Source organism: Antedon bifida, chromosome 5, assembly GCF_963402885.1.
Source record: "Antedon bifida chromosome 5, ecAntBifi1.1, whole genome shotgun sequence".
NCBI classification, from domain to species: Eukaryota; Metazoa; Echinodermata; class Crinoidea; order Comatulida; family Antedonidae; genus Antedon; species Antedon bifida.
Window position 1 is genome coordinate 4195026 of NC_136230.1, and position 23694 is coordinate 4218719.

The 23694-nt window shown below is 34.9% G+C and overlaps 1 protein-coding gene across 2 annotated transcripts in view; it reads left to right on the top strand.

The window, feature by feature from the left end:
* Nucleotides 1-23694, top strand: part of LOC144843246 (cytoplasmic dynein 2 heavy chain 1-like) — a 47964-nt gene that overhangs the window by 21149 nt on the left and 3121 nt on the right. The window contains exons 20-68 of one of the 2 annotated variants that reach the window (XM_078700038.1): nt 2385-2540; nt 2654-2777; nt 3179-3349; nt 3442-3600; nt 3789-4012; nt 4282-4414; nt 4605-4835; nt 5166-5288; nt 5411-5578; nt 5738-5915; nt 6294-6475; nt 6927-7109; nt 7355-7578; nt 7694-7809; nt 8097-8308; nt 8813-8989; nt 9103-9190; nt 9304-9511; nt 9837-10122; nt 10394-10492; nt 10679-10839; nt 11066-11464; nt 11584-11728; nt 11937-12210; nt 12450-12590; nt 12793-13025; nt 13420-13642; nt 13772-13914; nt 14169-14420; nt 14568-14705; nt 14992-15266; nt 15598-15715; nt 15862-15983; nt 16094-16307; nt 16518-16769; nt 18034-18054; nt 19124-19222; nt 19437-19560; nt 19764-20047; nt 20219-20353; nt 20464-20607; nt 20776-20931; nt 21066-21185; nt 21489-21620; nt 21883-21955; nt 22151-22311; nt 22464-22589; nt 22705-22815; nt 23106-23343. In XM_078700038.1, coding sequence (XP_078556164.1) covers nt 2385-2540; nt 2654-2777; nt 3179-3349; nt 3442-3600; nt 3789-4012; nt 4282-4414; nt 4605-4835; nt 5166-5288; nt 5411-5578; nt 5738-5915; nt 6294-6475; nt 6927-7109; nt 7355-7578; nt 7694-7809; nt 8097-8308; nt 8813-8989; nt 9103-9190; nt 9304-9511; nt 9837-10122; nt 10394-10492; nt 10679-10839; nt 11066-11464; nt 11584-11728; nt 11937-12210; nt 12450-12590; nt 12793-13025; nt 13420-13642; nt 13772-13914; nt 14169-14420; nt 14568-14705; nt 14992-15266; nt 15598-15715; nt 15862-15983; nt 16094-16307; nt 16518-16769; nt 18034-18054; nt 19124-19222; nt 19437-19560; nt 19764-20047; nt 20219-20353; nt 20464-20607; nt 20776-20931; nt 21066-21185; nt 21489-21620; nt 21883-21955; nt 22151-22311; nt 22464-22589; nt 22705-22815; nt 23106-23343 — 8456 coding nt within the window. The remainder of the gene's footprint in view (nt 1-2384; nt 2541-2653; nt 2778-3178; nt 3350-3441; nt 3601-3788; nt 4013-4281; nt 4415-4604; nt 4836-5165; nt 5289-5410; nt 5579-5737; nt 5916-6293; nt 6476-6926; nt 7110-7354; nt 7579-7693; nt 7810-8096; nt 8309-8812; nt 8990-9102; nt 9191-9303; nt 9512-9836; nt 10123-10393; nt 10493-10678; nt 10840-11065; nt 11465-11583; nt 11729-11936; nt 12211-12449; nt 12591-12792; nt 13026-13419; nt 13643-13771; nt 13915-14168; nt 14421-14567; nt 14706-14991; nt 15267-15597; nt 15716-15861; nt 15984-16093; nt 16308-16517; nt 16770-18033; nt 18055-19123; nt 19223-19436; nt 19561-19763; nt 20048-20218; nt 20354-20463; nt 20608-20775; nt 20932-21065; nt 21186-21488; nt 21621-21882; nt 21956-22150; nt 22312-22463; nt 22590-22704; nt 22816-23105; nt 23344-23694) is intronic. The other variant, XM_078700039.1, reaches the window with a different exon arrangement.

Sequence of the window (23694 nt, forward strand, 5' to 3'; positions counted from 1 at the left end):
AAAATAGCCTCCAATTGCAATTGTTTAATTTTTACTAGACAAGCATATTTATGTTATATTTTCTTAAGCTCCATCTACTCTATCAAACTTTATGTGACAAAAATCGATCTTTTTTAAGCCATAGTTAAATGCAGCTTTAAATTAATCTATTTTTGTATCCTAAATTAATCCCATTTTTGTCCTAAATTGATAAGATAATGTTTGTTCAGTTGATAGGAGCTATGCTATTTGGTCTGTGCCTTCGTAAATAAGGGATATGTCTAAGAATTGCCAAACGGAATTCTCTCAATCTCCACCAGTATATAATAGGGTTAGCCAGAAAGTTTAAAGTAGCAAGCATTGAGACATAATAAGTCATGGTTGAATTATCTGTATTCAGTTCTGAATAAATTCCAACGGCATACGTAAAGGAATAACCAAAAGTTGGGAACATACAAACGATAAATACTCCAATTATAGTTAAAAATGTTTTGACAAGTTTTTTAGAACGTTCAATTTCCTCTACGTTTTGTTGAATCACAGCTGAATTCTGATGGCTCAAACTCTGGTAAATGTGAAGATACAGGTAACATGTAAAGCAAAGAAGTAGAAAAAAGCAGCTTGTATATATTATTGCATGTATTTTTGCATGTATTTGTATATTTTCTGACCCAAAGTAACAAACAATTGGAATTGACCAGAGTAGGATACATGCAACGATGCATCGTTTAGGTGTTACGATTGTGTTGTAATTGAACGGTGCCCAAACAAAGGCTATGTAACGATCTACTGCGATGGCAGTAAATGTAAGGATAGAAGTGGTTGTTGTAGCATAAATGAAAGTAAATGTTTCAACGTTAGATATTGTAGAATGCTGTAAACCTACACTATGTGTATTAGTAAAATCTGCAATAATACTGCCAGTTATGATAGCACTCGAAGCTATATCAGACAATGAAAGAGATACTATAAACACATTTTGTTTCTTCCATAATGTTTTAGTTAAAACAAATGTAATTATTACTATAATATTAGTAATAATTGATATAATTGATAACAATGATGCAATTACAAGTAGTGTTATGGGTTTATTATTATTTTCAATTAATCTGTCTCCGTTTGTGCTATTCATTTTGTTTGGTGCCTTTTAAGTTCTGCTAAAATGCACTTTTGTGAACTAGTTCCAATAATTTCAATCTGCTTTCAAACTAGTTCCTTTATGTTCTTTTGCTGTTAAAAGAGATTTGATCTTCTGATTTAAGTTAAGTTCTTCCAAACTAGTTTCTTTGGGTTCTTTTGCTGTTAAAAGAGGTTTAATCTTCTGATTAAAGATAAATTCTTCCAACCTAGTTCCTTCAGGTTCCTTTGCTGTTTTAAGAGAGACTTAATTTTCTGATTTAAGTTCTTCCAAACTAGTTCCTTCAGATTCTTCTACTGTTTTAAGACAGATTTAATCTTCTGGTTTAAGTTATTCCAAACTAGTTCCTTCAGGTCTTTGGCTGTTTGAATAGAGGTTAAATCTTGATTTAAATTCTTCCAAACTAGTTCCTTTGTGTCCTTTTGATGTTAAAAGAGATTTAAGCCTCTGATTTAGGTTAAGTTCTTCCAAACTAGTTCCTACAGGTTCTTCTGCTGTTTTAAGAGAGATTTAATCTTCTAATTTAAGTTCAAAATAGTTCTTTCCTTCTTTTAAACCATATGACCATTCAGTTTCTTGCTCTGACATACAGTGACCAGTCATTCTGTTCTTATGGATGTCTTCAATGATGATGATATTTAATATAATTAGTTTTTCTAGTATTTTAAATAAAGTGAATTTTAATTTGTTGGTAGATGTAAGAAACTTGAGTTTTTTCATTATCATTATTTTAGTAATTTAGTTATACATAATTGTATGTTACATGATATGATACATTGTATCCTAATTCAGTTGAAATTAATTCTAGTTTGGAAATAGAAATGCCTTCATTGTTGACAATTATAACTTAGTTATTATGTTATGTTATTATTAATGTAATAAATTTTAATGGAAACTCAATACTCCTGAAATATAAACAAACTTAGAAATTCTCTTCAATTTGATAATTGAATAATAATAATGATGATAATAATAATTCTTCTGATGATAATAAGATTCTTAAGACCACTTTTATCAGTATCTGACATCAATATATATAAATTGTTTATATTGTTATTATGCTAATTCTAAATCCATTCTCTGTTTTTTTTTCCTATTTATTGTTTTTTAGTATAATTATGGTTTAGTTATGATATAATATATTTATATTGTACGGTATTAGATTATTGGGTTATATTATTTGAAATAATAATATACTAATTCGAATCTTTATACAAATCAATCATTAACATTTTTCATATTTAAATTTTAATATTTAATATTTTAGGTTTGACTGCAAGCATTTTGATCTTCCAAATCCTGAATTTGAACTTGCCAATGAGCTTCAAGATGATATCAAAATACATGAGGGGATGTGGGGTCTGTATGAAGAGTTTAGCACTGGGCTGAATGAGCTGGCCAAAGAGGACTGGGTGACATTTAGGTAAGCCTTTTTGGTAAAAAAGTATATGAATTTGAATTCTTGTTATGACAAAATTGTAAAGTTTTAGTCGATGCTGAGTTAAATTATATACTTGAATAATTATTTTTTGTCAGATCCAAAACATACCACTTTGAAGACTTCTTAGGCCAATGGGCAGAGAGGCTCCGAGGTGGAGATACAGAAGGAGATGTTAGCCTCATGTCAGTCAGACTCAATAAAGACATTGAGAAATACAGGGTAAGTCAGACATTAGATAGAAGAGCAGTGGCATCTGGTGCTGTTGACTAAACTGAGCTACGACACTGTTAGATACCTAGTTTATATGGTGTTTGATGATGTCAATTCTGCTATATGACATCTACGTCTACACTATCAAATTTTATGTGACAAAAAAATGTGATGTGCCCATATATGGACATGATGATGTCATATCACTACCATATTTGGGTATATTACTACCATATTTGGGCACATCACAGTTTTGTTGTTAAAATAGTTAGATAGTGTGGAGAGAGCTTAAGCAATCCTCTTTCACAAAATACAGTGTGAATCTCCCACAAGATTTTCTGCATTGCTGCATCCTTTATCATCTTATATTATCCTTCAACATGTATTATATTTGCTTTTATTTCTTACAGCATGTGATACCATTATTGAAGTATGTTCGTGGTGAAGTACTTTCCCAGGACCACTGGCTGGAGATGTTCCGTATGTTAAAGATGCCTCGGGATACCACTCTTGAGAAACTTACCTTTGGACATGTTCTCAATGCATCCAATGAAATTGTTGCCAATGGAAATGAACTAAAGGTCAGACTTTTTTTTCCTTGTTCAATCTTTCACAGGGTGTAGTGTAATAATGCAGATAATTGTTTGATAATTGTAATAATAATCATTTGTAGGAGCTGTTCAATCGAGCCCAAGGTGAGGTGTCAATTCGTGAGGCGTTGAGAGAACTTGAGCTTTGGGGTGCTGCAGCTGTCTTTTATCTGACTGATTACTCTGACAGTCAAAATGAAACCATCAAGCTCATCAAAGATTGGAAAGACCTTGTCACACAGGTATTGTATTCACAAATTCTTTCACAAAACAAATTATGACTACTATTAAGTAGATATTAAAATATGAAATAATATATACTGCAGTTAGCTAGCAGTATTTTACAGTGTTGTAAGAGAAAACCATGGAGGTATTTCCCATAAAACAAAGTAATAATATTAAATTAATTTTGCTTTATTCATTTCATTAGGTTGGAGACAACCAAAGTCTGTTACAGTCCCTTAAAGACTCGCCATACTACAAGGGATTCCTGGATAAGGCAACCCTTTGGGAGCAGAGATTGGCAGATCTGGATGAGTATCTTCACAACCTGAATCAGGTGCAGCGTAAGTGGGTGTATCTGGAGCCGATCTTTGGCAGAGGTGCTTTGCCGAAGGAACAAGGGAGGTTCAGAAGGGTTGACGAAGACTTCAGGTATTTATAGCATATTTTGAATTGAATTTTTTTTTTCATCAGTTACGTGGGGAGACATTAATTTACCTTTGAATTGAATTTTTTTTTCACCAGTTGCTTGAGGAGACATTAATTTACCTTTTTCTATTTACTGTAGCATCGAAAACAGGTTTCATGATAATATGTTACATGTTACATATCTTGGAACTGAGTACACTAGTTCAAGGCCTTTATTGTAATTTATTTTTAATAATTGCAAAAATTAGATTTACTGGTTTTTACTATTGTAGGAGCATAATGATGGATGTTACTCGTGACAACCGTTTGTTGTCGTTTGTGGCACGACCAGGTTTGAGAAATACCCTGGTAACCGAGCTGGATCAGTTGCAGAGATGTCAGAAGGCATTAAATGAATACTTAGAGGTAGGCATTTAGAACACATAGTATATGTACTCTGCAATGTCCTTATATGGTGACACCACAGCATGACATTATATAGGCATAAACAACAACTTTACTTGTGTATAAATTTCTTTATATCAAAGCAATGGTAATAATACAAAATTATGATGGCTAAATACCTTCTTGACGGTTTCTATCATTTGAATTGCAGGAGAAACGTTCAGTATTTCCGCGTTTCTACTTCATCGGAGACGACGATCTTCTAGAGATATTGGGTCAGTCGACAAACCCCACCGTCATTCAGTCTCACCTGAAGAAACTCTTTGCTGGAATCCATAGTGTAGACTTTGATGAAGGATGTAAACACATTTTGACAATGAAGTCACTAGAAGGAGAAGTTGTACCGTTGCTGAAACCGGTTGAGATCATACCAGAGGTTGAGGTAAAATTATTTTACATTTTCTATCTGTTTCATCATCATTATTATCAACTTCTGATCTTGCAGGTCGTTTCCCTCCTGCAAGATCAGAAGTATTGCAAAACAATAACACTTCTTTATTTGTTTACATCAGACAGTGATATTCCATGAGCTTGTTGTTTGCTACTTATTTCTAGAAAAATAATAATGTGATGTGCCCATATATGGACATGATGATGTCATATCACTACCATATTTGGGCACATCACCATTTGTTTTTCAAACTAGTAAGTAGATAGTGTAGACAGAGCTTTACTTATTACTAACTGTTTGCTGTTTTTTTGTGTTCCTCAGATTTGGCTTGGAAGGTTGGCTGTTGAAATGACTGCCACGTTACAGAAGTTACTTCTTGAATGTTTACAGGCTTACAAGAATGATAGCAGCTCTGGAGTTGATCCATCTAAGTATCCATCACAGGTAACACAAATTACTACATGTTTGAAAATGATAGTTTTATCAATATTGTCCCAAACAATGGTGGATCCAGGATTTTGTACAATGAGGCTCAGCATTACATTTTTTCTATGTGTGTTTGATAGATTTTATGCCTCGCTGATCAAATCCAGTTTACAGAACAATGCGAAGCAGCAATCAAGGGGAACAGTCTGCAGCAATTCCTAAGTGAGGTTGAAGGTCAACTTGATGCATATACGCAAGCCAATGTCCAGATTGGTGGACAAAAAGACGTCCTGGAACTGAAGTTAAAGGTGAAGTTACAAATATACAATTATAGATTGAACAAAAACATATGAAAACATTTAAGTATATTTGTATGACCAATGGATTTTTGGAAAAAAATGAAATACAAATCTGTGATAAACACAAAAAAAAAATGGGTTAATAAAAAAAAAACATTGTTTCCACAGGCATTAATTTTGGATACGATTCATGGCATAGAAGTTGTACAGAAATTGATGAAAAACAATATCACTAGCACAGATGAGTGGCTGTGGCAGAAACAACTACGATACTACACCAGAAATGATGATATCGCTATAATGAGAATGGTTGATGCGGAGTTTGAATATACATATGAATACCAAGGTGAGGGTCAAATCTGAAAAAGAGTGGGGGATACACTTACACTTACTGTTTAAAGGAATGCAAATGTTTTTGTAAATAAAAACAAAATAGAAAAAAAGTGTTATTTAATGGAGAAATGCAGATAGACATATTAGGAAAGGCTATTTTCAATGTTTGTCTCAATAAATTTATACAATTTAAATATTTTCTTTTTTAACTATCGTACTAACTTTTTTTTTATAAAATGTTTAAATTAATCAACATCCATTATTCCTTGGGGAAAGAGGGTCAGAGTAGTTAGAGATTTGCTTCAAAATGACTATTTCTAACTATCTTTAACTTCAACATATTTAACTTTTATGATATCACACATATCTTACATGAATTGTTCAATTGTAGGTAATGCATCCAAACTGGTACATACCCCTCTGACAGATAAGTGCTACCTGACACTCACTCAGGGTATGTATATGGGTATGGGAGGTAATCCATATGGCCCTGCTGGAACTGGTAAAACAGAATCTGTGAAGGCGCTTGGAGGACTGTTTGGACGCCAAGTGCTCGTCTTTAACTGTGATGAGGTATGTGGAGATAAAACTAAAGTAGAACCTCTGTTATAGCTTAGTTCCCACTAGAACACAACGCAATGAGGTCAACGCAAACCACGTTATTAGACCAATCACAAGCAATGGATTATTTAAACCGTCACTTGTCATTGATCAACTTGCTTTGTGCTTACATCATTTTGTTGCATCTAAGTGAGAACCAAGATTAACACATCCAGCTCATTTTTCTATGTACAGTACTCTTTTTCCATTTTGAGATTATTCAGTGGATATTCTGCTTTAAGCTCTGTCACAGTCTACACTATAACATTTTATGTGACAAAATAATGTGGTGTGCCCATATATGGACATGATGATGTAATATATCACTACCATATTTGGCACATCACACTTTTTTTGTTTTTGGTTTGATAGCGTAAACAAAGCTTTACAAATGCAGATAAATTTATATTTCATTTTTGTCAAGGGTATTGATGTCAAATCAATGGGAAGGATCTTCATTGGCTTGGTCAAGTGTGGTGCATGGGGTTGTTTTGACGAATTCAACCGTTTAGAAGAGGCTGTCTTGTCCGCAGTATCTATGCAGATTCAAACGATACAGGCAACAATGAAGAGCAGAAAACCAACTTGTGAACTACTTGATAGAACTGTAAGTGAAATACAAGAATCTCTGTTAACATATTTTGTTATGGGCTATGACAAAAAAAGATGGCAGTGACAGGTCTCAGACTTTTGCAGATGAAAATGGCAATACTCAATCCATCTGTAGTGCATTTGTAAAGCTTGGTTCCCACTAGGATGCTCTAGACAAAAGTCCAGTGCAAGTAATTTGACCAATCACAATGAATCAAGCTTAAACCTGATGCACGTTGATTTGTGTTTTTAACTTTTCAGATTGAGATCGATCCAAACTCTGGTATCTTCATCACCTTGAACCCTGCAGGAAAAGGTTATGGTGGTCGACAGAAGCTACCTGACAACTTGAAGCAGCTCTTCCGACCAGTAGCCATGTCAAAACCTGACATTGAGCTCATTGCAGAAGTGATCTTGTTTTCAGAGGGCTTCAAGGAAGGGAAGGAGCTCGGTAGAAAACTTGTGGCAATATTTAATCTTTCCAAGTAAGATAAAAGAGTGTTTCTATAGAAGTAGTAACGTAATCGATGAAAGAGTTCTCCATTTTGATTATTTTCAAGATGCATAATCTTTTAACACATACAACTTTCTATGTACTAGGGAACTTTTGACACCTCAACAGCATTATGACTGGGGGCTAAGAGCATTGAAGACTGTACTACGAGGATGTGGTAACAGACTACAGGCTTCGAGGCAACATGCCAATGAATCAGGTGGTAAGTCAAATAAAAGTCATACATTTGAAGTGTAAAAACAGCTTTTACCAAAAATTAAAAAAATATATATTTCGTGAAATTCTACCATTTATTTAGTACCAATTTAGTGCCATTACTTTACAGTAGTACCAACATGTGCCATATTCCAGAAGAGACACCATATATAAGGATCCCTGACCATATATAAGGAACATCCTCTATCCATTTAACATATTGACAGCAAGTTTACTACTAAATACCACAGTTGGTTCATGTGAACTTAGTTGTCTTCTACAATTATTCTACAGAGCCTGTCAAAATTGAAGAGAGCAAGTTGGTTGTACAAGCATTAAGAGTAAACACACTTTCTAAGCTGACCTTTTCTGATGCCAAACGATTTGATGCTTTGGTGAGAGATGTATTCCCAGGAGTGGAGCTCAAAGACATTGAGTTTGAGAAACTCTCAAATGCTCTTAAAGAAGTCTGTGCAGAGAACCATCTTGTTGTTATGGATACACAGGTAAATAAATGATTCTTTTTACCTTTCTGCTACCTCAACATGTTCCTCAAAGACTATAGCCTCGATCGCACTGGACGTAATTTGGTCAAATTAACTGAGTCGCCAGCTAAAGTGGCCAAGAAAAGTCCATTTCATTTCATTTATTCCACATTTATTTAGTCATCAATTACAGTACATCATAATTACAGTACAACTGAAAACAGGGATCCTGCATAAAAAAGCTGTAGCTTCGTTTTTTTGTAGGACCCTTTTACAATTACTAGCCTTTTCCAATCGGAACACTGGTGATTCCCACAGGTTAAATTTATAGGTCTGGTGTACACCAAGTCTTTGTGAAAATGGAAGTTTTCCTGTACAGTATATATTCAAGACAGATGTTATGACCTTACTACCAACAAGTTGCTAGGAATGAAGCAACTCAAAGAGAAGTAGATAAGGAGGGTATTTGTCTTTATAAATAAAAAGCTTTAACATTAATCAGCATCCTTTTAATTCTTGTATTAGATCAAAAAGGCTATGGAGTTGTATGAGCAGCTGCGACAGAGAACAGGTGTAGTGGTTGTTGGACCTAGTGGGTCTGGTAAATCCACCACTTGGCAGACTCTAAGAGCAGCTCTTGGGAAGATTGGACAACAGGTGAAACAGCATACAATGAACCCTAAAGCCATGCCAAGAACTCAGGTATGTGTAAAAGATTCTAACAAATACCAACATAAAAACTGGTTATTGGTTATCTGGTTTATTGATTGTATTACAAGCAGTAATAATTAATTATTAATTGTCTTGATCCTTAGCTACTTGGACATATTGATATGGACACAAGAGAATGGTCAGATGGAGTTTTGACCAGCAGTGCCAGACAGGTTGTCAGAGAGCCTCAAGGTAAGTGACATTGTATCTCTCCTGGTAAAATTAAGAAATATTCCAACATACTGGAGAGAATACCTAAATAAATGTAAAATATTTATAACTGAATGAATTATGATCTTCTGCAGAGGTTCAGTCATGGATCATTTGTGATGGTGACATTGACCCTGAATGGATTGAGTCGTTGAACTCTGTACTGGATGACAATCGACTGTTGACCATGCCATCAGGAGAACGTATCCAATTCGGTCCTAATGTAAATTTCATATTCGAGACACATGACCTTAGTTGTGCATCGCCAGCTACAATATCTAGGATGGGTATGATATTTTTAAGGTAAGCCATAATGGTCAAACTTGATGGTATTTACCTTTTAATCCTAGAGATATGGGTTCAAATCCTTGTTATGGTTGTTATTCCAATAACTCCTCTCTTTTATTCTCTTTTTTTATCTATATACCTTTAGCTCTGTCTACACTATCAAACTAGTTTGACAAAAAAAGTGTGATGTGGCCAAATATGGTAGTGATATGCCCAAATATGGTAGTGATATGACATCATCATGTCCATATATGGGCACATCACATTTTCTTGTCTTCATAAACTTTGATAATGTAGACAGAGCTAATAATATATCAATGCAATAATTAATCTGTTTTAGTGATGAAGATGTTGATGAAAAGAAACTGGTGAAGTCTTGGATAAAGAAGAATCCTGAAGAAACGAGGAACCAACTAGAGGGATGGATAGAGGACCACTTCTACCGGGGTCTGCAGTGGGTCCTCTCAAAGAACGACTTTGTAGTTGAGACCAGTAAGTTAGGAGTGGTGTGGAATGGTCTGTCGCATCTGTTTGGTGCAACTTGTAAGTCACAGTTCACTGTGGCTCTGATTAGAGGTCTCGGAAGTAACTTGAGTGAATCTACGCGTATAGACTTTGCCAAAGAAGTAAGTTCTATTACATTCTTTTTACCAGCTAAATGCACGGCTTTTATCAATCATATAATTCTATAATTTAAAAACTACTTTTGAAGATACAAGATATATTTATTGTACTGATGCTAAAACAAGTAATAACAATATAATAACAGATGGCAAAAACAGACAATAAAAAGTTAAAACATTAGGTATTGCATAAGGAATCATTTTCTGTATATTGTTTTTTTTTCTTTGGTTTGATACTCTTTTAATGTGTTATGATGATCTAAAATTTGTGTAGGTTTTCAATTGGACAAGGGAGATGCCACCTGACCCCAGAAGACCACTTGATACATATTATGATGAACGCACTGGAAGTTTGATGACATATGAGACACAGGTATATTGATATTAAATTGAATTCAATATTTAATTTTATACACTTTGCTTTAATATTTGCTATCTTTGCTTCATTAAAATATTGAGGATGCAACATACAATTCACATTATTTCTGTTTAACATGCGAGTATATTTACTTTATAATTATCGTGTTAAAATAATTAAAATTCTCTGCTTTTGCTACAGCTTTCTGAAGACCTAAATGCTGATGATTTTTCATCTATGGAGTCGTTACCAGTCATCGGTACACCGGGAGTGCAACGTTGCTTTGATTATCTGGCACCATGGTTAAAACCAGACAACCGACAACCATTCATTCTTGTTGGTCCTGATGGTTGCGGCAAAGGGTAAGTTGAATTCAGTGGCTTTTACAAAGTGGCATTAAAAATTATAATAGTGCAATGTGTTGAAAAATTAGTAATAAGAAGTAATAATCCCCCTCCATTGTTTATACATCCCAGAAGCTTATGTCCACACTAACAAAAGCACTGTTTCGAAGAACTACAGTATTTCCATACCAATGAATGTCACCTAAAGAAATGAAGCATATACTTACATTTTTTCTTTCTATAGAATGGTCTTAAAGCATTGCTTCTCACAACTGCGTTCAGTACAGATTTCCACAGTTCACTGCAGTGCCCAGACCTCGCCCACTCACATCCTCCAGAAGCTTCAGCAGATGTGTATGGTAATCAGTACAAACACAGGCCGAGTGTACAGACCTAAGGACTGTGAGACCCTTGTGCTGTACCTCAAGGATCTCAACTTGCCTAAGCCTGACAAGTGGGGAACCAGCCAACTGACTGCCTTCCTACAACAGGTGTTGACCTATAAGGGATTCTATGACACTAATTTGGAATGGGTCGGTCTTGAAGGAGTGCAGATTGTTGCCAGTATGAATGCAGGGCACACAGTAGGGCGCCACCAACTTACATCAAGATTCACATCTATCGTACGCATCTGTTGTATAGGGTAGGTCCTAAATTCATTCTGGTAATCATCGTTTTGCAGTACATTCAATATTAAATGCCATTGAATTGGAAGGAATAAAGTATTATAGTAATTTATTTTGCATGATCACTTCCTTTCAGTTATGCCGACCAAGACCAGTTGCAGTCCATCTACAGTGCATACTTAAGGCCTGTGCTACATCAAACCCTAGAGAGGCATGTGGTCTGGGGCTCAGCTTCAAGAATACATCAACTAGCTGGATCTATGATTCAAGTTTATGAACAGGTGGGTTTCAGCATAGGCAGTGGTTACCTATGACCCATGGACAACACAATACGAGTTTCTTCGAGCTGACTTTGTGTATCCTCATTGACTCTTCAATGTCTTTGTCTTACTTATTTTGAATATTATTTTGTTTATTTACACATGTGTTTATATTCTAATTTATAATGCTATTTAAAATAAATTGATTTTAATGTGTTTGTATTTTTAGGTGCGTTCACGATTCACAGTTGATGATTACAGTCACTACTTATTCACACCTCGTGATGTCACCCAATGGGTGCTAGCTCTGCTACGATATGACCTTAATGCCTCCACTTCAGAGGGTACCAGTGACTATGTCCTTGAGGTATGGGCATATGAGGCAAGAAGACTGTTCCGTGATAGACTTGTTGGTGAGAAGGGCATGGCAGCTTTTGACAGTATCTTGATGGGTGTTCTACAAGCCGACTGGAATGCTGGACATGTTCTTGACACCCTCAATGGTCAGTTAATGCTCAAGATTGAACCATTAAACAATCTTTTTTTAAATATAGATTACAGTATCTTGGTTTGACAATTAAACTGTCAAAAGATTTAGTCTGAAATAAACTCTCCTGTTTCATATTATAAAGACATTGTGTAAAAGTTTGCAAGTCTACATTCAGTTACATCATAAATATTACTTGTACTGTGTTTTACTATCTTCATTTCATTTATATCTGTCACTATAACTTTATTGTAGATAATTACTTTGTGACGTGGGGAGCGAGAGCTGAAGCAGGTAGCAGTGCTGGTGCTCCCTTACCCCCGAACGGCAAAGCTCTTGGCAAACTCAGCTCAAAAGATTTGAAAGAAGTTATTGAAAAAGGTGTCCTTGATTATGGTAAGATTTTATTTGCTATTACTTTATTGATTATATAGATTTTTACTAAGCAGAAACACCTAAAAAATAATGCAACTGTCCACCATTCACTGTAAAGTATATCTGATAAAATCGATGATGATTTTGTTTAAAAAGTGCAAAAGTTTTCACCTTATTGTACAGTCTCATTGATGAATCTTTTTTTTCTTTCTTTTTTTTTTAGGCCGCGAGACTCGTGAACTTGACCTGATTATTTTCCGAGAGGTACTTGATCACATTGCTCGGGTTGACAGAGTTCTAACCCAGCCTGGAGGATCACTGCTGCTAGCAGGTCGTAGTGGTGTGGGCAGAAGAACTGCAGCTAATTTGGTCTCATTCATGCATCGGGCTCAGCTGTATACACCAAAGATGTCTAGAAACTATGGAATGAAGCAGTTTAAGAATGATCTGAAGAATGTAAGTGTGATAAATGATGGTGTACGAAAGATGCCAAAGCGCTAGAGCTTACACAAGTTATCAAAGTTACAATAGCCACTACACTGAATTCTGCGATCAGTATGGTCACATGTGCAAATAGTGCTTCACTCATTTGCTTTGTGTAAGAGTCATGTTGTGCTATCAGAAGTTTCCTAAATGAATATATAATATATATATGAATTGTTATATATTCTTGATAATATTGTACAACATATATGGTGTCTGAATACGAGATAGTTAGATAGACAGACAGACAGAGAGACTGATAGATTGCTAGATAGATAGATATAATTACATATACATATAGTCATAAAAAGTTAATTAGTTAATATATATTAATTAATAATAAATACTGTATTGCCATCAATAACAGGTGATGCAGTTAACAGGTATTGAAGGTGAGCAGGTGGTCCTATTGATGGAAGACCATCAGTTTGTGCATGCCCAGTTCCTGGAGATGATAAACAGCTTGCTGTCATCAGGAGAAGTACCAGGACTGTACACACCAGAAGAGCTTGAGCCTCTATTGGCACCCATCAGAGACAGAGCATCGGAAGAAGGCTTCAGAGGAGCTCTTTCCAACTACTATGCTTCCAGTAAGTCTAGATAACAAAGATATATGTCCTTAATGCTACATTACTTTGTACTATAGTTTCAGTGGTTTCTTTTTTTCTTTTGGTTAATAATGACTTTCATGACATTGCCATACTATTATTTTTTTCAAGGAATCCAAATTAACCTCCATATTGTGTTGATCATGGACTGTGCTAACCCTCTCTTTGCTGTTAACTGCAAGAGTAACCCCGCTCTGTACAAGCGTTGCTCTGTTCAGTGGATGGAGGGATGGAGTCGAAAGAGCATGGAAAGGGTAAGATCACAAATATTATTTACCTTTATTTGATTGAATACATTTCATTTCTTCAGCACCTATAGACAGAGTAAGATTTTCTGACAGAACTCTTACACTCAGTGGGTCCCAAGTGACCCTCCAACACTGGAGGCTTCTGGTATTTTTAGCCTTTTTTAAGGGCCCCTGGGTTTAGCCAGTAAGCTCTCATAGCTTACAGTTACACTCTCCAAACGTCAAGGTTATCAAGCATCTTCTCTTGTATTCCAAAACAGATTCCAAAAGACCTCCTTACCAGACCTATCAAGAATGAAAATGAAGTGGCACTGACTGCACAAGAAAAGAAAAAGAAGCATAGAAGGAAGCTGTCTGGTGGAGATGAACTGGTTAAGAACTTCTTAGAGATTCACAAGTCTTGTGATGAACTTCATGCTACTCCAAGACGTTACATGACCTTCTTGCATACATATCGTGCCGTCTACCATAAGAAGAAGTCTGGTGTGGAAAATAAGAGGACTCATTTAAAGGTAGTGTACACAATTCACTTTTTGAAAATTTTTAGAATTAGTTTATTGCAAGCTATAGTAAATAGTACATTTAATACCTTAGAGTTCACCACCATTTACTGTAAATGTCTTCCCAAAATATTGATAAATTTATTTGGATTTTTTAAGGCTGGTGTATCCAAATTAGAAGAAGCAAAACGGACAGTAGCTGAGTTGAAAGCAAAGGCCAATGAGCAGAGCAAGGAATTAGCTATCAAGCAGACAGAGGCTGATAACGCCCTTGAAGAAATTGAACGTAACATGCAGGTGAGTCTTAGCTTAGCCTAAAAGCTTTCCACTTTCACTATAAAAAGAGTACAATTGTAATGTTCTTTTACATCTTATATATACAGTCAACTCTTCCAATGCCGAACTCTCTACAATCTGGAAACTCTCCCAGCCTTGTGATCAAAAGGTTCCCAATTCTCTATTAAAAGACATTCTGAAAATCCAGACATATTAAGCCACCCTCTGAGAATTGACTTTATTTATTTAAATTTTATTTCATCTGTTTCAGTTTCTGCTAATAATTTGTCTGATTTTTTTTAATCAGGAAACTGGTGAACAGAGAAGTAAGATTGAGAGTCTCCAGAGCAAGGCGGCAGTTGAGAACCAGAAACTAGAAAAGAGAAAGCAGACTATAGACATTGAGTTGGCAGAGATAGAACCAAGAGTACAAGAAGCTAAGAAGGCTGTGGGAAGTATCAAACCAGAGAGTCTGTCGGAGATCCGAGCTTTAAGAGCACCACCAGAAGTGATAAGAGACATTCTTGAGGGAGTGCTGCGTTTAATGGGTACATTTGATACATCATGGGTCAGCATGAAAAGGTAGCTGCATGTTTTTGTAGAGCTATAATGTTGTGTCAGTAGGTTAATTTTAACATCGGCAAAGGTTCGAGGCTCACTCAAGTATTTTCGGATAAGGACTATAAACCCGATGAACTAGTACACACACAGCCACTGATCATAACTGGGCCTTCTGGGTGAACAGTCTTTGACTGAAGAGGTTTCCCAATATAAAGAAATAATGATAATAATAATAATAATAAAAGCAGACTTGGCCCATTGATACTTCTAATTCTACATGGCCAGTTTTTATTTGACAAATTCCGCCCAGTCAAGAACCAACCTACTACATTTCACTTTTTTTTTCTGTCAGCTTTCTTGCAAAGAGAGGGATTAAGGAAGATATATCAACGTTTGATGCCAGGAAGATTACTCCAGAGATACGTGAAAGTGTAGAAGAGTTACTGGTTAAAGACTCTTTCTCACAAGAGGTAAATACCAATATTTGTTTTGAGAATACCTCAAACATATTTCCATTTTATAGATTAACGTTTTTCCATATTTTTCAACCTAAAACCAAGCAATAAATAGTTTTTGTTTTTTAAACAACAATGAATTTTTATCTTTTTTTTTACAGAAAGCTAAGCGTGCTAGTGCTGTTGCGCTGCCATTAGCAATCTGGGTGAAAGCTAATGTATCATACTCCCATGCGTTGGAGAAAATCGCCCCACTTGAAAAAGAACAAGCAGAACTTCAAAGGTAATGTATAGTCTTCTAATGTTTGGTGTTCTTTGTTCTTTTTACCAATGTTGGAAGTAAATCATGTGGAATCAAAATCAGAAAATAAATACAATACTTTCTCCGCATAGAAATCTTGAGAAAGCCATCAATCAAGTTGAGAAACTCAAAAAAGGTTTGGAAGATGTTGATAAAAAAGTTGCTAATCTGAAGAGAACCTTTCAACAGAAGACCAACGAGGCAGCTAAGCTGAAGATGGAGTTGGAGAAGGCACAAGAGACCATCACTGCTGCAGAGAACCTGGTGGGAAAGCTGGATGGAGAGTACCAGAGATGGAGTGAACAGGTTAGAACTACATTATAGTAGACAACATTGTTATTATTTGACATCTAAAGCTCTGTCTACACTGTCTAGTTTGACAAAAAAATTGTGCACAAATATTGTAGTGATATCACATCATGTCCATATATGGGCACATCACAATTTGTTGTTTGATAGTGTTAACAGGGCTTTAGAAATGGCTTCTTTAAAAATAAAATTTCATCAAAATTTCAGGTGAAAGAACTAGAAACCGAACTTGAGACACTCCCCAAGAAGGCTCAAGTAGCTGCTGGGTTCAACACTTACTTATCAGCGGCTCCAGAGGATGAGCGTCGTGCCACACTAGCCTCGTGGCTGGAGAAAATCGACCTCAAGGCTTTTGACATGCGACGATTTCTGAGCACAGAGAGTGAACAATTGATATGGAAGGGAGAAGGTCTTCCAAGTGATAACCTGTCCATGGAGAATGCTGTTATTGTGCTACTGGTTAGTAAAATCTATTTTTCTTTGTACAGTTCTAATTATAGTTTTATATCTTTAGATGATGTAATGATAAATATGGATGTCTATTTTGAGATATCTTGTCAGTAATAACCATATATAAATCTATCTGAATGTCTTAACTTATGCATGTTCTATGAATGATAAAGCCTTTAATTTGCATAACTAAATAATGCAAACAGCATGAAACTAAAAAAAAACAATCTGACAGTCAAGTGTAACAAGAAAGTAACTTATTAATTTACTTACAACGATTATCAAATACGGTAAGTGTAGAGGTTAACAGTTCAGTAGAGTTAATACTGCTCTTATGAAATTGAACATTTAAAAGTTTGACACAAAACCCCAACATAATATGATTCATACTGTACATACTAAGCAAAGGATTTTTAAAGAGCTGGCAGCTGGCAACCTGAGTTTTAACTATTTTGTGATGTGCCCAAATATGGTAGTGATATGTCATTGTGTCCGTATTGGGCACATCACATTTTTGTTGTCACATTAAGTTTGATAGTGTAGACAGAGCTTTAGTAGAGTTTGAAGATCTTATTGGAGTTCTGTCTACATTGATATAAATGTTTTTTAAAGTTTACTTTCATCAGTTCGCATGGGTAAATATACCAACAAGTAAAGACCATACCAAATGAATTAAATGAAGAATTAATTGCTTCTTAGCTTGTTGTACAGTTGCAATTATTTTACCTACTTTCATTGTATCTGCTGATTTGTTTTTCTCAGCTGGCATGGACCAATGACAATGATATTAATGGCTTGAATAGAATGATACCAGGCAAACATCTTCCACAGTTTAATGTAAAATATGAGAATTGTGTTTGTTTTTATTGAGTTAGTAATAATGATAATACGTTTACTTTTTATTTTTTAGCATCTAACAAATTTAATAAATATCTTATGTTACAGATTATTTTGTTTTTATTTTAACATTGTGTATTGAATTATGTTTGAGAGTTTCATAACATAACTTCCAATAGCAACTTCCATAGAGGTTTGACACCTACGCTCCAAATGACAGACTTTCTTAAGTACAAACTGTGATGAGATAGAGGTTACATAAATTGGAGAAGTGACTGTATTTTATTATTAAGGATAATCAGGTTTTGATGATAATGATCAGTATTTTGTTTCATTTGATTTTTATTTTGTTCATTGCATGCTTTCGTTGCTGTTGTACCACTAATGGATGCCTGATATCTTTATCAACAACTTAAATTATTGTGACACCATTAAGATCAATGATCTTGGTGTAGGGGTAAGATTCATGTTGGTTTGGTGTGACGTGGTAGTAGTTGTAGTTGTATTGGTGTGACTAAACATTTAGTGTGGCACTAAAACATACACATATTGCACAAAACAATCACAGAATTTGTAGATGATGTGTCACTTAGACACAATGTAATGATGTTGCCGCAACTGCAGGTGAGTTGGCCACCACAAGTGACAATTTGGGTGATCCATCCCATCATGATTGATTGATTACTGACCATGGGTGTCCAAGTGAGAAACAACCTTTATTGATGAGACAGCGATGTATGACCGATAAGCCACATGTTATAGTGCTGTCTGAGTTTGCTTTTAGTCAATTGCTCAAACCATTATTTATGGTTGTATTAAACTATTGCACAAACATGTTGATAGTACATTACTTTGACAACTTATCATTCCACTATTCCATAAATATAGCACATATGTAAATATTTTGCACATAAACATCAATTAATATTGTACAGTATTAATGTAAAGAAGACATACAAATTATTGTACAAACAGATAAACATAGCTGCCACAGCTTTTCTTAACAAATTGTATGGGTTGCAAAGATATAGTGATAACTGTATGTTATGGTGACACTGTACGACAGCACCGAATCGAACAAGTTTTAATTAATAAAGAAACTAATCTTTCAAATCATAACCTTTTTAATCCTAACTTTCTTAATCATAACCTTCCTAATCATAACCTTCTTAATCCTAACCTTCCTACTCATAACCTTCTTAATCCAACCTTCTTAATCATATTACCTTCTTAATCCTAAGCTTTCTAATCATAACCTTTTTAATCCTAACCTTCTTAATCCTAACCTTCCTAATCATAACCTTACCATTTATATTTGTAATTCAGAAATTTGTTAAATGTTTTAAATATGTTTTCTATAAAATATTTAATGGTGTCAAGTAAACTCAGAGGGGGACATAGATTTGTCTAGACTAATAATTTGATATTGGTTTGTATTTGTTGATTTTCTGGCATTCATTTTCATCAAATATTACATAGGAAATAGTCAAATTTGAGATTTAAATTGTATATTTTATTGACTGTAGAATTCTCTACGTCCTTTCCTGGTGGACCCATCATCAAGGGCTACTGAATGGCTTAAGACACATCTGAAAGAACAAAGACTAGAAGTTGTCAATCAGCAGGTAGGAAAAATCTTAATAATTTAATACTGCACAGTTTTAATTAGTACATTTTCAGACCACAACCCATTTCCAAATGTCCTCACCAAATCATAGCGAGTGATTTACTGCCAAATATGCAATCGTGTTGCAGTTTATTGGAGATCAACATGTATAAAGTTCACCCTATCATCTAAATAAATTATTAATATTTAATGTATTTTTTAATTTTTAATAGGATACAAATTTCAGTACTGCATTGGAGCTTGCAGTAAGATTTGGAAAAACATTAATTATACAAGAGATAGACAAGGTTGAACCCATGCTGTATCCGCTCCTACGAGGTGACCTTATTAGCCAAGGTAAATATAAGTGATATCTTTTTTTAGAAATGATAACAATAGGAGTATGGCACAGAAATGCACAGTCTATATACCTAACTGAGCTTTAACATAATGGCTGAAATTTTTGTAAAAATATAATTTTATAATTTAAGAAAATCAATGATTTTTAATATTTTCATAATTGGTACATATATCTAAGAGTCACTATTTTTCCATATTAGGTCCAAGATATGTTGTTCAGATTGGGGAGAAAATGATTGACTACAACGAAGACTTCCGTCTGTTCCTGACAACTCGTCACCCCAATCCAGAGATACCACCCGATGCCGCATCCATCGTGTCTGAGATAAACTTTACAACCACAAGGGCTGGTCTTACAGGGCAGCTTCTAGCCATGACCATCCAACATGAGAAGCCTGAGCTAGAAGTTCGGAAGACAGAGCTGCTGAAACAAGAAGAAGATCTCAAGATCCAACTAGCCAAACTGGAGGAATCTCTTTTGGAGGTCAGCAGGAATTCATTTGATTTTTATCATAGCTTTAAAGAGATGTTATCTGCCTGTGCAATCACAGTGTGATAATAAATTTATATGCTTTCAAAATTGCATAACACCCATTACAGAATATTAAAGACCCTGAATATATTTTTATTAACTCATCATCTTTTTTTGCATCAGACTTTGGCCCAAGCAGAAGGAAACATTCTAGAGAACAAAAACTTGTTGGACTCGCTGAACAAGACCAAAGAAAGCAGCCAGACAATCTCAAAGTCTTTGACAGAATCAGTGGACCTACAGACTTCATTGGATCAGGTAAACCATTATTGTACTACAGTACATCTAGATTCAAGTTTTCCTCAAAATAGAAACCAACCAACAACAAAAATAAATTTACATCATTTTTTTACACAATTATTTTTTAGGAGCGTGATGCTTTTCTACCCCTGGCAGAAAATGGTAGCACCCTGTTTTTTGTTATTAGTGACCTCGCAAAGCTGAATAACATGTATCGCTTTAGCTTGGGTGCGTTCCTGAGAATTTTCTCTCGTGCATTGCAAGGAAAAACCGTAAGTACATTCCCATCTATTAGTTATATATACTGTACATAATTAAAATAGATCAAATCTTCTTAAAAGGAGAATATTCTATTATTTATAAGGGGTAAACTCTAGTTAATAATAATATTGACAAATTGTTGCTAGATTCATAGTTAGTATGTTATTTGTGTCTTGTAGGATGGAAGCAGCACTGAGATGAGGATACAGCGCCTTATCAAATGCTTGCAGGACCTCGTTTATGAGTATGTATGCCGCTCACTATTTAAAGCAGATAGGTTGATGTTTGCCCTTCATCTTGCCTATGGAATGCACCCAGGAATGTTCCAAGAAAATGTATGTAACTTATTTCATTACTTTAGCTTAGTATGTGAGACAATCAACTTGTATATTTGTTGTTTTTTTAAACCAAGTAGTTTCATTCAGAAAATGAATCTTAATATAAATCATTTTGTACTTTGTTTACTCAGGAATGGGAAGCATTTATTGGTCAGATTGTATCGGATATCAAATCTGATGGTCAACGTCAGAAGGATGCAATGCCCAACTGGATTGATGAGGATAGACATCAAGAGGTCAATATCATAAAGGTTTGTGATACTGGATTGATTGATTGAACAAAAAGAATTTTCACATGAGGAACTGCTTGATCACTTTCCCTAAACTAAAAAGTAACGCCAAGATAGAAAGACTTGAATTAACAACTCTCCACTTGCTACAGTATCTTATTTCTACTATTATAATTTTTCTTTTTCTCTCTCTCTCCCCCTTCTGTTACAGAGTAACTTTGTTGACTTGAAAACTTTACCTTATTCATATACAAGCTGTTGCATTTAGTCTTGCATATTGATTAATTATTACTGTATTATAATTTTCTCTCTTTTCTGCTACAGAGTAACTTTGTTGCACTATACCAGTCACTGAGCTTCACTGATGGCAGTTTGTGGTCAGGATTCTCAAGGAGCTCACAATGTGAGATTGAATTTCCAAGTCCTCTCCAGAAGAAAGTTTCTCCATTCCAACAGGTAAAGAATTGCTGTTATTGATAGTATAAATAAGTTGTTACTAATATACACTTTTTAGAGTTATGGTAAAGTTTGCTTTTCTGGTCAACTTTTTCTGTGTTCACTATAATCCCATTTATATTCAGTTCTGTTTTTGTTACATTCATTAATTGGAGCAGTACTCCGTAGTAGTAAAACAAACAAAAAATTGGAGCAGTACTCTGATGAGCAGAAGCCTAGTAATTTATTAAGGTTTAAAGGTATTTTAATTTTCCTCTCTTAGTTACTGGTAGTTCAAGCTATCCGTCCTGACCGCCTTCAAAGCGCTATGAGCGTGTTTGCTTGTAAAGCTCTCGGTAAGTTATCATAATAATCTTTCCAAATGACTGGTTCCTATGAATTTAAAAACGCTTTTATTGTGACTCTCATATCATCTGTTATATTTTCTGTATAGTGTGTGTGTATTTGCATCAAGGAAAACAAATGTCATGTTTGCCTTGTGGTCATAAAAATAAAGATTTATCTTATCTTCAATAACTTTTTTAATACAGGCATGAAAGAGTTGTCACCGCCATCATTGAATTTGAAGCGGCTGTATCAAGAGACAGTGTCATCAGAACCAATCCTTATCATCATCTCACCAGGCGCTGATGCCTCAGAGGAGCTGCAAGAGCTTGCTGATGAGGTTATTGGAAATGACAAGTACCATCAGGTCTGTATGACGTAAAACCATCTTAAGCTCTGTCTACTCTGCCCATATATGAAAAAGATGATGTCATATCACTACCATATTTGGGCACATCATACTTTCTTTTTCTCTAAAGACAAAGAAAATTCACTAATAAATGGATATATAATATACAGGTTGCAATGGGACAAGGGCAAGCAGACATAGCTATGCAGTTATTGCACGAATGTTCTAGGAATGGTGAATGGCTGTGTCTGAAGAATCTTCATCTTGTTACTGCTTGGCTACCAGTCTTAGAAAAGGTAAAATTATTAATTTGTTCTATTCATAGTTTGTCATTTATAATCCCATCATAGTTACAATTGCTATCTCTATCAATGACTTCATCATCAGTTATTGTTATTTGTCTTTTTTTAGGAGCTGAACTCTCTTGTAACACATGAGAATTTTAGACTGTGGCTGACAGCTGAAAGTCACCCTAAGTTCCCAACCATCCTTTTACAGTCTAGTCTAAAAGTAACATATGAGGTAAGAAGCTACACCTGCTCTCTTTTCACCTGATTAATTATCCCCTTTTCTGAAAATGGAATATTCTGCAATTGAATCTCCTCCTTTTAGTTGCTGTTAAACCTCATTAATTTTAAATCTCTGGCATAGTACAAATACCACTATGCTTCATAAATTTTAGAAATGCCTTCATACAGAATGCAAATACATTCGGAAAATAATCTAATGATAATATATTTTGCTTCACCATGGTATAATTTTAACTGTAGAAGAATAAAATCAGAAGGTAATAAAATATGTGATCTTTACAGGCGCCACCTGGCATCAAGAAAAACCTTCAGCGTAGTTATGAGTCCTGGTCAACAGACTTTGTCTCGAAGAACAACAATGTCATCCGTTCCCAGGCTCTGTTTGCTTTGGCATGGTTCCATGCTATTTGTCAGGAAAGACGGAACTTCATTCCTCAGGGATGGACCAAGTTTTATGAATTTTCCATGGCAGATTTGAGAGCTGGAGCTGACATCATTGACAGGATATGTTCTAAATCATGTATGCTTATTTTTATTCAAATATTTAATTTACTCTGTACTATTTGCAACATAAATTCTAAAAAATGTTATACTCAATATTGAATCAGTTGATACAAAGGATATTTGTCATTCAGTTGGCACAGCAGGTGAGTTATTTCTGATTTTGTGGTAATGTTGGGAATTTTAAATGCTATAGTATATCCTTAATAATGATAGATTAGAAAATAAAAATACATATTCAGAAATAAAATAAGAAGCACTAAATAGAGAAGTATGGAGAAAGCAGACTGTCATGGACCTGTCAAAGGGCAGATGACAAGGTATTAACAAGGCACACTATATCTACCTGTGTACCAACATTGTCACTACT